The sequence below is a fragment of the Dipodomys ordii genome, unplaced genomic scaffold (genome assembly GCF_000151885.1).
Source record: "Dipodomys ordii isolate 6190 unplaced genomic scaffold, Dord_2.0 Scaffold48, whole genome shotgun sequence".
In the NCBI taxonomy this organism is placed as follows: Eukaryota; Metazoa; Chordata; class Mammalia; order Rodentia; family Heteromyidae; genus Dipodomys; species Dipodomys ordii.
Window position 1 is genome coordinate 1,516,421 of NW_012267264.1, and position 15,801 is coordinate 1,532,221.

The window sequence follows — 15,801 nt, forward strand, 5'->3', positions numbered from 1 at the left end:
TAGGATGCTAGGAATAACTATCTGTAAGTCACCTTGAAGTATATATGTGAATTTTCCTAGAGAGAAAAAACTTTCAACAGTTTCATAAAAAAAAAAGAATTGCTTTCATGATAAAAAGATCTAAAGACAATAAAGTAATGGAAAGTAGAAATGGCATATGTTAGAGAGTGGAAGGGAGATGCCGGGGCCAGGGAGGTGACAGTGTTAGTAGGTCAGGAGCTCCTAGCTGTGCTTCCTCATCTTTAATTCCCCTTGAAAGCTGCTGTCTTGGTCACTAGAGACCACAATGTCCCACAATTCTGCTTTTGTTTTATCCCCTACAGGTAGTACTTTGTTCCTTAATAGTGTTCACTTCACCATTTTGTCACCTTTTCAATTTAGGCACTTAGCAATTTATATCAAGGTAACTTCACAAATATTTTAAATCAATTCACTCAATCCTTCTTCATATTGCATACATACCACTTTGATCCTACACTGCATATCACCACCATGACTTCTCCATCAAAATTTATTTCATCATTTCACTACCCTATTTAGATTCAAAACAAAGACTACCACTTAGAGAAACTAAGTGGAAATCCTTATGCTAGACTTTCATGGGTCTTCACTTATGTGGTCCCAGTTTATGTCTTTGCACGATTTCCATATCATTCTTTCGAATTCAATTAAGCCCATTTGCTCTAGAAGCCTTCCATGTAAGTTCACAATTATGTGCGTTCCCTAGGGTTTTACTTCCTCTTGATCTTATCTGTCCCCTAGGTCTTTCACTGTATAGAAGGAAAATTCTGTCACATATCTGTAAACACAACCTTACCACAGTCATAAGATAGATGTCACATAAATATTTTGAAGCCGGGCTCTAGGTGAGCTACAGTTAAGATGCAGGGAGTATCTATGAATTCCTTTGAAATGATAGCTAAATTGCAGATGTGCATGTACATACATCTATCAGTTCAGAATGCAACTGTAAATTGTAACACACAACTTTCACTATTGATCTTCATTTCTACAGCTAGAATGAAGGCCCTTTGAGGGTTAAGATGTTGTCCTTAATGTTTGTTATGGAATTCTATGCCTCCATCAGAAAGAATGACATTGCCCCATTTGTCAGGAAATGGAAAAACTTGGAAAAAATTATATTAAGTGAAGTAAGCCAGGACCAAAGAAACATAGGACCCAATGATTTCCCTTATTTGCAATAACTAGTATATGTCTAGGACAAGCAGAAAAGGTCAAAAGCTATGTACATATGACTATATAAGATGATGTTAAGGAAAATGAACCAGGGACACAAGTGGCTTTTGCTTTCTTGCTATTGTTTTTAATGTACTTATTATAATGTACTATGTGATTTTTTTGGTTTCTTTTGTATGTTCTTCCCCCATGGTATAACCCCTGTTTTCACTGTAATTGATTCCAGTGCCTTGCATCTGGTATATTCACTTTTCTAATTTGGGGAGGGGAAGGGAAAAAACAAAATGCTTAAATAGGAATACAGGCTGACCCATTGTAACAATGAGATGTATAAGACACTATATTGAAAACAAACTTTACAACTTGTGGTAGGGAGGGAGGGAGGAGTTGGGAAATGGGGAGGGAAGGGATGGTAAGGGAAAAAAAGGAGGAGGTATCAATGCTCAATAGGAAATGTCCTCATTACCTTACTCATGTAACTATAACCTCCTCTGTATGCTATTTTTACAATAAAAACATATTTAAAAATATTTGTTATAATATTAACACAGACCTATGTTCATAGTATTAGATAAACACAGGGCAATCCCTAGTTCAATTAAAATGTGATTGCTAAAGCTGAACAAATACATGCCTGGTGAACCATTATCAAACACAGAATGCTGAAAAGATTGCATATGGAAGACATGAACAATGGCAAAGTGACTGTGGAGCAACAAAATGAGGTTTGCTTCCTTTCCTAAATGTGTTGTCTGCTTCCAGGGCAGACAAAGTGATGGCCTAACCAGTGTGTAAGAAGCAGACAACCTCCAAGCATCTAGCACGGCAGCCCCAGAGTCCCCTGGAGCTGGAAGAATTGGGCAAGAGTTTGCATGGCAGTGGGAGGATTGGGGAAAACTAGGATTCTGACCACTCTAAACAATAAAACAGAACCAAGTGGCAGGAGCTGCTACCCTACAATAAAGGATAAATGACTCACAAGAAAGGAAAATAATCTCAACAGAAAAGGTTGAAAATCAGAACAAAGAGTGAATAACTGGCTGAACCTCTAAGGCACTTCTCACCATGTTTCAGGGCATATTAATGAATATGGTGTTTTAGCTTGAGCCAAACACAGAGATCACTGAAACATGGCATCAATGAACAATTCCTTTGGCCTTTTAATAAATATACTGGTTCCTGGGCAACTGGAAAGTACTGTACTAGAAAGTAAGACATTGAGCAGGCACAGGTCCAGGTATGTGTTGAGGTAAGATTATATATACGGCTGAATTTTCAATGAAATGAGAATTATTGATAAGACAGAAAAGATGGAGAGCACACAGACTGCAAATGAGGAAATTGAGTTCTACAGTCAAGGGAAGTAGGCAGACTAATGACTCAGTATGTATTATGAGCCAGTGAAGCAAGTAACAAAGAACTCCAGGTCATCCTCTCATCTAAGACTAATATAAGTAAGAAATGAAGACACATGCTATTGTGCTAAAAATGACAATGGGTCTGCAGTGGCAGGAAAACAAAAGAGGAAGGATTATGAGCTCATGGCAGAGTATAACCTGTACAATGACAGACTAAACAGTTGCTACAGATACTGGTCCCACGTTAGGATTGAAGGACTATTAGTGCTGTGCAGAAGTAGCCATTAGCAGTCTAAAAGCCACAGAAAGGTAAGATTACTTGAAACTGCCTCAGAGACTCTGATTTTATAGCTTTCACTGTCCTGATCACAAAGTCCATCAGAAAAAAAAATTATGGGAAACAATGATTCATAATCCTATTCCAAGATAAATCTCCCTTAATGTTTTCTGAGTGCTTATACACACATATCTGCCCACTTAAGACTTTTAAAAAATGGCATCACTGTGGAAAAAGTTTTGTAGGCTCATTTTTATTTTACTAGGAACAACAGCTAAATGAACATTTCCCTGTGTTATTAATTTCTTCACATCATTTTTATTGTTTATTCAGTAAATCCATCATATGTATGCATGTTTCATAATTTATTCAATCCCCTATTGCTAGGTAATTCTGTGAATATAATCCTTCTGCTATTATAAATACTGCCATGAGGAACAGCTTTTAGATAAACTGACAGGCAATTCACTAATTAATCTTAAGATAAATTCATAGAACTACACCGCTGGGGCACAAGGCTAGCAAGTATTTCTGTATTTGTTTTGCATATCCTTTCCCTAAGGCAATCAGATAGAACATGCCTGGCCCTATGGATTCTTATTTATGGATAACCCTTGGCTTTGGGTGCTCATTTCCTTATTCAGTCAGTCAGTCAGTCTGTCCGTCTGTCTGTCTATCTATCTATCTATCTGTCCTTTTGCAACTTAAATTATGATTTAAATAATTGGGTTCAACAAGCAAATCTTGCTCACTGACATCAAAACTATGTATTATGAATACTTGCCACTATGACATGAATGTATAAATCAGTTACACATAATTTTAATGTGCCCTTTGACAGAGGAAAAGCAGCCCTTCTTTCCAATTTAGTAGGTGAGCAAAACTGATTGGAAAGGATTCACTGCCATCCTCCAGAGATTTGGTTCTCTAAATTTGATGTACAGGAAAACAATATGAGAAGTAATCTTTCTCAGCTTTGGGGTCCAAAGCAGGAGGGGAGGAGGTGTCAGAGGAAGCTTAAGATAAAATAGAAATGCACAAGGCGATTGATAAGAAATTGAGATGCAAAGAATCCTTACAAAGCAAGCAAGCTATGAAGTAGATTTTCCCTTTACAACCAGCTATAAAACTGTATGCCCTAATGTATTAATGATTAATTATTTGAATTATCATCCTCCTAAGAGATTTATAAGGATTATGACAGAAGTAGGAGAAGAATATAGACCTTCTGAGAAACTCGGCTCTCAGACCCATTCAGCCAGATGACATTGCAAAGGAGCCAAACCAAGCAAATCCTACACCACTCAAGATGATTTCACATTAAATTAGCCAAGAGTTGGTAGAGCTACTCAGAAGGAATAGAATTAAGGAGGCACAAATGCAGAGTGGGAGAGAGGAGAAAAAGGAGCCAAGGAGAAAAAAAGAGCTTTATGTATTGTAGACATCCATAGCTTAGCTATTTCATACCTTACTCTCTATTACTTATAACCACCATTATTGACTCCAACAATAATGAAGATTGAACAATTAACCTGCTAAAAAGACATACAACTGAGCTTCTTTTACAGTTGTGGCCCTCCAAGTTTTAGTGTACATCAGAACCACCTGAAGAACATGTTAAACAGATGAGGCGGGGAAAGGGTCACCTTAAAATTCACGTTTTAACAAGTCCCCAAAGTGGCACTGATGTTGCTAATGGTTTAGGAAGTCAAGTTATAAGATATTCAAGGAAGTCAAGGGTTAAGTATTATCATTTCATAGTTACAGCTTATTTTGGATTAAAATGATATTAAATGATATTCCCAGTATGATGGTCTTCAAATGTATAAATATCTTGTGAAAGAAGCAAGATTCTTTTAGGAAGAGGTCAGTGAGAAGTGTTGGTCACAGCTTTTCTGAATAGATAAAATTCATTACAGCTGAACATTGGAGGAGCATAGCAGTGACTATGACCAAGGTTAGTCTAGAAGAATTTCCTTTGACGGAAAACAACTAGCATAGACTAAGATTACAAAAGAAATTAGGCAAAGGAGATTTCTTTTCTTTTTTCTTTTCAGTTAAAGTACATTAATTGTACAAGGGAGAGGTTCTTTGTGACATTTCCACACATGTAAATACATCCCAATCAATCCCCCATCCCTTTCCCTATTTCTGTCTTTTTAAACCACTTTCAGCAGGTCTCTTTTCATGCAATGTAAACAAACTATTTGAACTACTGTCATTATTCATTCACTCCTCCCATGTTAGCCCAAGTCCCTCCTACTGGCCTCCTTCCCCCTCACAGAGCCTATTTCACTTTCCTGTCACTTTTTTTTTTAAGTGTATAATAACTGTTTCACTATGGCATTTCAGATGGTCAAATATTATGTTTTGATCAGAATAATTTTTTCTATTGCTCGCTTTTCCTGAATCCCTCCCCCAAACCTCTTTGGTTAACAGCTTTCATTGCAATTCTTTATGCCTCCTTCATACATAGTTGCAATGTATTTTCAAATTATTCGTCCTTTCCTTGTTCCTCTTCCCTTCTCCTCATTCTTGCGGATTTCTTATTGCCAGCTCATCATTTGCCCATGACCTATAGAAACTTCTACATAAGACTGGTACACAACAGAACAAACTAGATATACAACAGAACATGCAGAGCTCTTCTAACTTCACCCCAGAGTTGTGGTTATAAAGTACATTCTACTAACTTGCCTTATGTCAGAAAGAACCAGGGGGAGGGGAGAGAAGAAAAGAGGACGAAGGGAGTGACAGATCCTCTTAATATCCTGAAGGAGAAAACTCTTTGGAATGAAGGCATTATACAGCTCTCCAGAAGTGGCCATTTGTGCTGCCTTAAATGCAGATTGATTACTGCTATTTGGATGTTGAGTGCATCATCTTTTCTGAAGAAAGAAAAAAGCTAAATTTCCCCACATTCAGCTGTGTCGTCAAATCACTTCCCCACACCAGCTCTTTGAATGCATTTTCCTGTTATCACATCCACTTGCAATAGCTGATCTACCCTATTCCCCAACAGTGCACCTCTTCTCCCCCCATTAGCAACCTCATGACCATGACACCACTCTGCAAGCCCCAAACAACAGTGGGGCTTAACAAAGGGTTAACAAAAAGAAAAGGCCAGGATGATGTTTAAGAGAAAAGCCAGTCTGCTTTCTGCGTGCTGGTTTCCAACCTGCACTGGTATGAAGTAATGCAGCTGGGTGAAGAGGGCAGAAGATAATTCACCTGACTCTTTCTATGATGCTTGAGCTAAAAAATCCAACAATATCCTGGTGCTATAGGAATCTACTATTAAACAGTGAAGGAAAAGGGGAAAACTTCAAGTAAAAGCTCTGTTTTTAATACTATTCAAAGTTCTAGTTTTATTCAAAGAGAATTTTTCTTGTTGAGGTCATTAGATTCAAAGTGAGAAATCTTGGTTTATTTAAAGGTGTACCATTAAACTATTGAAAAGAAAAGAACAGAAGCTGAACAGAAAAGATGAATTTCAGGGAGATACTCTCATGGGAAAATTTAATAGAAATGAAAGATGGAATAAAAAAGAAGTAAGGCAAGCACTGTTAATAATAGAGAGTGGAAAAAGGAAGGGCTAAGAAAACAGGTGAGAAAAAAGAAGAAGTAGGAAAAATAGCAATATCCAAAGGTACTATTAAAATTATTTAATGCCCGTCCTTCTGAGATTGCATGCTTTGTACAGGGCTAAATCTATTATCTTTTTTGTTCACTACTATTATTCCTAGTACTAGGATCCATGCTATACACTCAAGAAAATGAGAATAAGAAGAACTGAATGCAAAGCCATCACATGCAAGACAAAGCAGCTCTGAATAGGTGATCCTCACAGAGGAAAGATCTATCTGCAATCTTGGAAGATGGATTAACCCATGTCCCTACACTATGATAGGACAGCTCAGTTTTTAAAGTTTCAAACGTACAAACAGTTGCTGGAAACACACACACAACTCCCTACTAGTTTTCTCAATGGATTGGTAAAGAAATAAACGAAGCTTGCTTCCAAGTTCAAATGGGGACAACCCAGTATAAATTCTTCATTTTAAAAGGAGTTGAAGTTTTGTCTTTTCAGTTATTTTGTTTTGGCAGAGTTGGAGATCAAATCCAAGGTCTAGGACATACTAGGCAAGTACTCTACCACTGAGTTATGTCCTAGCCCCTAAGGTTATATCATTTAATTTAGCAATAAGAAGTGCAGAGAATAATGTTTATATTCTGTGAGAAATCTAGATATGGATATAAGAAGCTCCATCAGAAGTTTTTCCACTTATAAAATGTTATGGAAAAACTTGCTTTGTCAGAAAACCACTAGTGCTGCCTCAGGTTAGGTCATAAATAGAAGACAAAGAGGAATTCCTTCCCAGTGGTAATAAAGACACTTCAGTTAAAGCAGTAAAACATGTTTATAAGTGATGGGTATAAATGTATGGAAATTGGAAAGACCTCTCTGCTCCAGTAATTCTATCACCAGGAGAAATAACCAATGAAAGCTGTATCCTTCTTACTAATGCACAGGAAAATGGCTTAGGGAAAGAAGAGTCACCAACAAGCATCGAAGCTATGTGATAGAAATGCCAGCATAGTTTCCCCAGAGCTTCAGGAAAAAAGCCTACAATAAGAGAACACTGTCAATCACATTGAAAAAAGGCAAGGATTGGATACTTATGGGGTTTGGAGTTTGGAGACGCAATAAGGTAGGAACTCTAGTTTAAAGATAGGGTTTGCTCAAACAGAGGGGACTGCAAAGAGGAGCCAAAGCAGAGCTGAGAAGAGGGCTGGCTTGTGCTTGCCTCTCAGAGAAAGAGAACAACATCACAGTTTTCTGAATCTTCACTGAGCCAGGCAAGAAACTGAATAAGAGTGTCTAGCTTTTTATTCTCCTGAGACAACCTTAACCTCCTTATGTATGTCTAGACGAATCACTTAAATCTTCTCCATACAGTTGCTTCCTCAAAGTCAGGCTGGGGCATTAATGTCGTGTGTGTGTGTGTGTGTGTGTGTGTGTGTGTGTGTCTACACACCTTACATTAAAAGTTATCTTGAATGAATAAAGCTTTGAACTAACAGCACTTCTTTGTTTTCATGTAATAAGCCATAGCTTCTAACAGTTTCTAGAAATTCTTTAAATGCTTATTTTTGAGACAGGTTCTCTAGATGTAGCCAGGCTGGCTTAAACTTTTAAACCACCTGCCTCAATCTCCCAAGTGTTGTGATGACAGGCATGCACCAACCATCATGCTTGGCTAAAGTATTATAGTTTTAAAGCAACTGATGGGAGAAGGCTCATGTTTGCATAGCTAAAGAAAACATGTCACACAGCCAGGCATCAATCTGACTCTACTCACTATGAGCTTGTCTTTGGTATCCATGCCATGTTCAACAAGAACCCACATGGAAACCATTTAGCTCCATTCTGGTCTCCCCAAAATAAAAATACATAGTATATGAGGTATTTTTATAGTTCTTCAGAAAGGACAGTAAGTCCTTATAATGATTCACTCTCTTAGGAATACCTCAGGTATAAGACATTCCCCAAAGGAGTAAAAAAAAAAATCTCTGGGAAAAGTTTAGAACACTTATCCACACTAGGAATACAGCAGACCAGTGAACAGAGAAATATAGAAATAAGATGAGAATTTAGAAATGATGGAAAACCAATCTGGGAACGAATCATTAGAATCATTTAGAAAAGAAATGAGGTGTTATATTCCCTCAGGATCTCATAGGATGCCTCTAAAATGGGGGATCAGATCCAGGGGTGTCACAGAGAAATGTACATAAAGAAACTGTCAGCTAATTTTCAGCTATACTTAAAACTTCTTTTGAAAAACAACCAAACAAAAAAACCCTAAACCCGAAGACAAACACACTGAAGCTCTCAAAATCCTGGGACAAAATCAACAGCTTTTCAATGGAGCCCATCAGTGAAACAAGGCCTGAGAATATGCGAGCAAATGCCAAAACCTTATCTTACTGGGACACAAGGAAATGAGGGAGGATATAGCTGATGATAGACAACTGAGCTAGAAAGGAAGGCTGCAGTTGAGGAATTAATGGCTTATTTATCCTTTAAACAAAAAGATGTGGCTTCCTCTAGATGAGCCAGGTAGAGACATAATGAGGGTTTTCCATAAGCAGACATCAAAATGAAGACACCTCGAAGGGTCAGCAAACCAATGAGAGCTGAGCTGTAGAGGTGGAAAAGCTGCTGGTGGTTATGCTGGAAAGCAACTGGCAAGCTGTACATGAGTATGCTTCATTTTCTATCTTCTCCCAATGAGTACCTAACACAGCACTCCCTAAGCTCCCATCAAATCATGAGAAAGGTTGGCAGATCTTTATGCCCCCCCCCCAGCCCCAGCCTGGGGAAGTAGCGCCTCAGAGCTCTAAGAAAGCTCATCAACTCCTAGACAGGCAGCTGAGCTGACCTGCGATGTCATAGAAGTTAACAGGCTGCCCTTTCCCTAAAGCTTACCAATGTTTCTCTAAAAGGATTAATGGACAAGCAGTGCACTGGAAAGCAAAGTCAATGGAAGAGCACTCTGTACCACTGCTGATATCACTAGCGATAACGAGAGAAAAACCAGTGACCAAGGTCAGGAGCAGGAAAATCTGTTGGAATTGGCACCTTTGTGGGGAGAAACTAATGAAAATGATAGCCTTGCATGGTCACCTTCACCCACTTGAAGAGTTTCAGATTGAATAACTGACACAAATGCAGCAGATGTTATTAATTTGGCCTTTGCCAAAGCATTAGACACAGGAGTGCAAGAAATTTTACTTGGGAAATTAATTCAAATTGGCTTGGTTCAGTACACAATTACTGAAGATTAAAAAGTGGCGGAGGGATGATAAACAAAAGACAGTTAAGTGACAGTCCATGCAGTGAGAGACTTGGGGTCAACACCAAAGCCTTTCTTGTTGAGGGGCTCTATTCATGGTCGAGTAAAAGAGTAAACAATTCACTAATGAGATCTGCAGAGGACGCAAAGCTGGGAGGTAGAGAAACTGAATTGACAGGGTCATCAAATCACAAAGCAAGAGTTCAACAGGAAAAAAAATGTAGCTAATCTATCTAGGGGAAGAAAACCCTAAACTCAGATAATGTTCGATCCATAGGCAGAATGAGGAGCAGCAGAAGCATGTAAAAAAGTTCAGACATGCTGTAACTTAGTGACAGAACAAGTAAGAATGCTAAGGGGACGTGAAGGGGGTGCCAGGGAGAGACAGAGTGCATTAACTCGAAGGCAAACTAAAATAAAGCAGTGTCAGGAGACAGGTGGTCTAGGAAAGAGGTCAACTTTATTTTTGAAAGAAAATAAAGGCCATTCTGCCTTCAAAATCCTTTTTAATGGGCTACAAAACCACCATCCCTACTGAGCAGAAGCTCTTGTCTTTCTTGGACTTCCCTTTTCCTGGCTGGGGGTTAGCATCTACAAGATGGCATAGGGCCATCATCCTAGGGTTCTCTGACAATAATGTTCCAAAGGAAAACCCACTCACAGTGCAGGTTGGCTATTTCCCCAAATTCTTTATGAGGCCTGTACTGCCTTAGGGCAATGCCTCCTGGCTTTGAGAAAGCGTTAATTTCTCTCCATTTACTCAACCTGCAACAGCGCAATGACCCTGAAGCCAATTTTTCCACCATCAGTCTGAAAGCAATGGTTAAACAAAATTATCTCTAGGCAGCTCACTGCTTTAGCAAGCAACCATCTTGTTATATTACTTCAGCACAAAATCAGCACTAAAGAGGTTGTTTTCTTCTTAAAATCTAAATCTTCAGAAATTTCCCTATATAGGTGTACTCATTAAACAACACTCGTAACATTCCTCACACCATGGCTATTTCTAACAACATAATAAGAAGGCTGTTTCTGGCTCCACTTTTCAGAGCAGCTTACCTGCCTATCAGAATTAAATATTTAATAGTGCCACAGTAAAAACAAGCACAGGATATATGACAATGCATCGTATTCCGTTGTGCTGTTCAGTGTTTCTATTACTCTGGAAATACCTCACCTGCTCGAGTTGCTATCAGACCAGGATGACAAGCTGACCATGGGCCCACACCATAAGTCCCACCTGTTTAGTGAGGGGCTAGTTAGATGATTACACATTATTAAGAAAACTATAGCCACATTTTTGTCATCATGTGTTCTTTAAGCTTACCTGGATTAGTAGTGACACAGAAAGGGAAAGAAAGGAGTATTATGAGGAAGACTAATTACCAATCTATACCACATTATTATTATTTTATTATTATTACTACTACTACTATACTGTTTTTATTATAGCTTTTTTTGGATGTTGTCTTTCCATGTATATGAGGCTGGCCTGAAATTCACAATCCTCCTGTCTCAGCCATGCGCCAGTGGCTCACGCCTGTAATCCTAGCTACTCAGGAGGCTGAGATCTGAGGATCACAGTTCAAAGCCAGCCCAAGCAGGAATGTCCATGAGACTCTTATCTCCAATTAACCACCAGAAAACCGAAAGTGGCACTGTGGCTCAACTGGTAGGGTACTTGCCTTGAGCTGAAGAGCTAAGGGACAGTGCCCAGGCCCAGAGTTCAAGCCCCATGACGGACAAACAACAAACAAACAAAAAACAATTCCCCTGCCTCAATATCTTGAGTGTGGGGATTATAAGCATGCATTACACTTTGTTTTTAATGGCTACTAAATAAGCCTTAAATAATCAAAGATGTAAACTCTTCATGCTTAATAATCACTTCCTGTACAAAGCATATAGAAAAGTCCAAAACAAAGAATCAAGAAGACACAACGGGCTGGCTGACTTATTTCTTAGGTGACATTCTGTAATACATTCTATAGATTCTCTAGCCTTCACGAAGTGCAATGTGTTAGAGGTAAATGTCATATATCAGGGCAAAGTTCTGAGCCAAATAGCAAGAAAAATGATACTAATGACCAAGTGTGAAACTCATGCCTTTTGTAACTGTAGTGTATAACTTGGCAATGACCAAATTCTAAGTGGGTCCTGAGGTCACAAAAACAGCACTGAGCAAGGCAAACTCATGGAATCAGTTGGAAACAATGGACATTTGGTTTAGTTCAAGTAGCTGGTTGAGTTATTCACATGTGCTCAGTTGTAAGTAGCTCAACTCCTGCTGTTTCCCAGGAAGTCTAGGAATCACTCAGCCAATGGCACCACAGTGACAAAAGTGTCTCTGAGCAAGAGCCTTAAGGAATGTCAACAGCAAATCATACTGCGGAGCAGACTGCAAGTCCTTGGGGCAACCAGCCACAGAGATGAAGGACAAAAGTAAAATGTCACAAGGCCTCTCATATGCTCTCCTGCCAGCTGTCAGAAGTGCTTCAAACCAAAACTCATTTCCTAATAAATGTTTTCATTTCCTTTGTACATGACAAAAGGTTTAGAGGTGACAAGTGGGAGAACTTGGGGGAGAGCCCTCTGAAGGTAAAAGACCCAGGCAAATGAATTACACACATAAGCAGGGTTTTCCTATTGGTCCCAGGAATGGTGATGAAGATGTTTGCTTTAGTGTGCACATCTGTGATTCCTTTTTAAACATCAACACAGGGAGATTTTATGTATGTTGAAAAAATGGATGTTCAAGGGCACTTAATCAAGGTTAGAAAGCAAGTTCTGAGTGTGCCCTTCTGGACTTCATAGGGTGGAAACAGGAATTAAAAAAAAGGATGCAAGCTCTAACAAAACATGGTTTTTCTAACACATTCTGCCCAGGTACAAGTACAATAGTGAAACAGGAGAAAACAAAACAAAACAAAACAGGGCTGTAGGACCCAATGTGTTTAGTCATTTTTCAAACTCACCTGGCCTCTGCAGCCAGCAGTTCATCATAGTGTGAGGATCTCTGGTCATCATCCTGCCGGTATCTGATCACTGTGGCTAGACCCTTGCTGACAAGAGCCTCAGCGATGTTTCTGCAACAGGAAAGATAGGTCAGTGAGCACTAAAGGTGCATATGGGGCTCAGTCAACAGAAGTAATCACAGTTAGCACCTGGAGGTCTTAATGCATTCTGGCAGAGTGAAGGAGAAGCCAAGGATTTCAAGACCAATGAGTTGCTAAGCTAGAAATCCAAATAAACAAAGATGAACCACAAACAAAGTTCCCTACCTCAGCACTTTCCTGGTTAGTAGAGTCAGATGCTATATCAATCCATAAATAAAAACTAGCAAAGAATATCTGTAAAAAGCCCACATCAGGCCAGGCTATTTACAGAATGTTATAAACAAGCCACTACCCTCAAGAAAAGTCTGCTCTAAAATATCAGGCACATAGATAAAAAAATGAAACACATAAAAGCATGACCTAAATTTCTCAAAATCTCCTTTCTATACTAAACTGTAACTAGAAAATGTCTTGTTTTACTTTGGCACTGTTAGAGATACCAGTTTAACATAATAGTCAAAGTATGTCTCTTCTCAACTCTGGATATGTGTGGTTTCCTATCCGAAGTGAGTCTGGAAGAGAGCCACAAATGAATAGGGGGGTTGGCAGGAAGGAAGGAAGGAAGGAAGGAAGGAAGGAAGGAAGGAAGGAAGGGAGGGAGGGAGGGAGGGAGGGAGGGAGGCTGTCTTATAGAAGAAAACCACATGGGGAAGGAGAAAATAAAAAAGTATAAAACCTGAGATGACCAGTTTTGGAGCAGTCTGCCAATGAGACTACAGAAGACCTCATATTAAAATCTGACCTGAAGCACTTCTTGCATATATGGAATCTTTTGTTCACAAAAATAGGAAAACTGCTCCCACTGGGAATGAGGGTGCTTCTGTAAGTTGCCTTCAGCACAAAAGAGGAGAGAACAAAAGATAATGCTAAGATAACCAATGAAGCATATTTGCATGGTTCCTCTCCAATCTGGAATGGGAGCCTGGATACAAACAGCCAATTGTAAAATTAAATTGTGAAAAAATTAACTATAGCAAATGCTGGAAAGCAAGAGTCATGATATTATTGAGAGAGAGTGGTGGTTATGTCTTTCTTTGTATCTGTCATAATTACACCAAAAGCCCCACTCATACCATCTGGTTCGTTGCCCTTTAGGGAGAGGGTATGGTAAGCAATAGGCTACTTTGCCATATGCTATGATTTAGAATTGCTTGAAAATGTAGTTAACTCTTAACACACTAGTAGTCCCCATAAAAATGTCATGGGGGCAGGGGAGGGGGAAGTACAGGCAACTGGATTAACTAGCATAGCATCTCTTCTTTGTTTAGGCCATTTATGGGCTCTATTCATCTAACCCTAGGAAAACAGGATTTATTAAAGAAAAAAAATTAGCTGGTAGAGAAAAGGAGGAAAAGATGCTATGGCTGATTCTCTTCCATTATGTGTCCCTCTACTGTCTGTTTATCTACTGCCAGCATGATATTAATATCTCTAAACCGCCACGGAATTAGCACTTCTCAAATTCCACTCCCACAAAGAGGCTGCTTTGCTGGCCACCCTGTCTCCTGAGTCACTGCCTGAGCGTGCTGGCAAATGCTGTCATTATCACAGAGTTGTGTTTGGCAGCCCAGAGAAGGCAACAGCCCCAAATCAGCAGATGTAGATGTTGATACACGGTGAGGATTTAACTAAGGTTGTCACCAAGGAGCCCTACCAGGGCCAGAAAGAGGTTCCACCCACCAAAGAGCTAGTGAGACAGCTAGAAAGGGGGGAGGGGGGAGACAATTCCACTGTGACAGATTGAGATGCCTTGGTGATTTTAAATGCCAAGAGAATAAAGAAATATTTGTTACTGCATTTTCAATTACTGAGCATTGGCATTTTACAGTCAACATGGGGTCTGAAGGAGAAAGCAAGAATGATATAGCAAGAAAGGAAAATTTCATTCAAATAAGCCTCTATATGAGAAGCTAGCAAATACTAAACAACAAAAAAAAGCACAATGTTTAATGGTCCAGTCCTGTTAATGCTGCTCAAATCAAATCCTAGATTTAGCACCTATATATGCCTGGCCAGCAGGGAACCTAGGGCACAGTACTTTCTTATTCTTCATTGTCTTTGTCTTTGTCCTTGTCCATGTGTGTGTGTGTGTGTGTGTGTGTGCGCGCGCGCGCGCATGTGCGCACATGCATGTGTGCATGAGCACTAGTATTGTAGCTTGAACTCGGGGTCTGGGTGTTGTTTCTTAGCTTCTTCTTTTTTTCTTTTGTTGGTCATGGGGCTTGAACAATGGGCCTGGGCGCTATCCCTCAGCTCTTCAGTTCAAGGTGAGCACTCTACTACAGCACCACTTCCAGTTTTCTGGTGGTTAATTGGAGAGTCTCATGGACGTTCTTGCCAGAGCTGGTTTCTAACAGCAATCCTCAGATCTCAGCCTCCTGAGTACCTACGATTATAGGTGTGAGCCACCAGTGCCCCGCCTTTCTTACCTTTTTCCACTTAGGGTGCTTGATTACTCTACCACTTCAGTGATCCACAGTTCCACTCTTGGCTTTTAAGTGGGTATCTGGAGATAGTCTCCTGGTCTTCCTGACTGGGCTGTTTGCAAACTGAAATCTTCAGATCCCAGCCTCTGAATAACACCATGAGCCAACAGTGCCCAGCTTCTTATTTTATTTATATATCAGCAAATTGCTAAAAACCTGTTAAGGCTTGCCATTATTGAGTTCATAGATTGCCAATTCACACTCCACACTCTGCCCACCATTATCTGTCCCTGTCCTCTAAGGCCTAACATCAGAGCCCAGCCACATTCTTTTAACTACTTATCCTAATTAAGGATTTTCCCCAGTTGAACTGTTGTGGTACCGGTGCTTACAACAAAGAGAGTAAAATAAATGAAATGATAACAAACTTTCTTTACTCTGTATTTACTACATTCCAGCATGTGAGAATCACATGTATTCTCTTCTTAATGCATCCCCTATGATAAATCACCATCAATTATTATGCAATAATACTGCAATTATTAAGTCATTGCCTTTGAGGGAAAG

At 39.5% G+C, this 15,801-nt stretch overlaps 1 protein-coding gene across 1 annotated transcript in view; it reads right to left on the minus strand.

Annotated features, from left to right (window-relative positions):
* Snd1 (staphylococcal nuclease and tudor domain containing 1) overlaps positions 1 to 15,801 on the minus strand; it is a 446,430-nt gene that overhangs the window by 185,633 nt on the left and 244,996 nt on the right. The window contains exon 13 of the mRNA XM_013020007.1: positions 12,668 to 12,778. Coding sequence (XP_012875461.1) covers positions 12,668 to 12,778 — 111 coding nt within the window. The remainder of the gene's footprint in view (positions 1 to 12,667; positions 12,779 to 15,801) is intronic.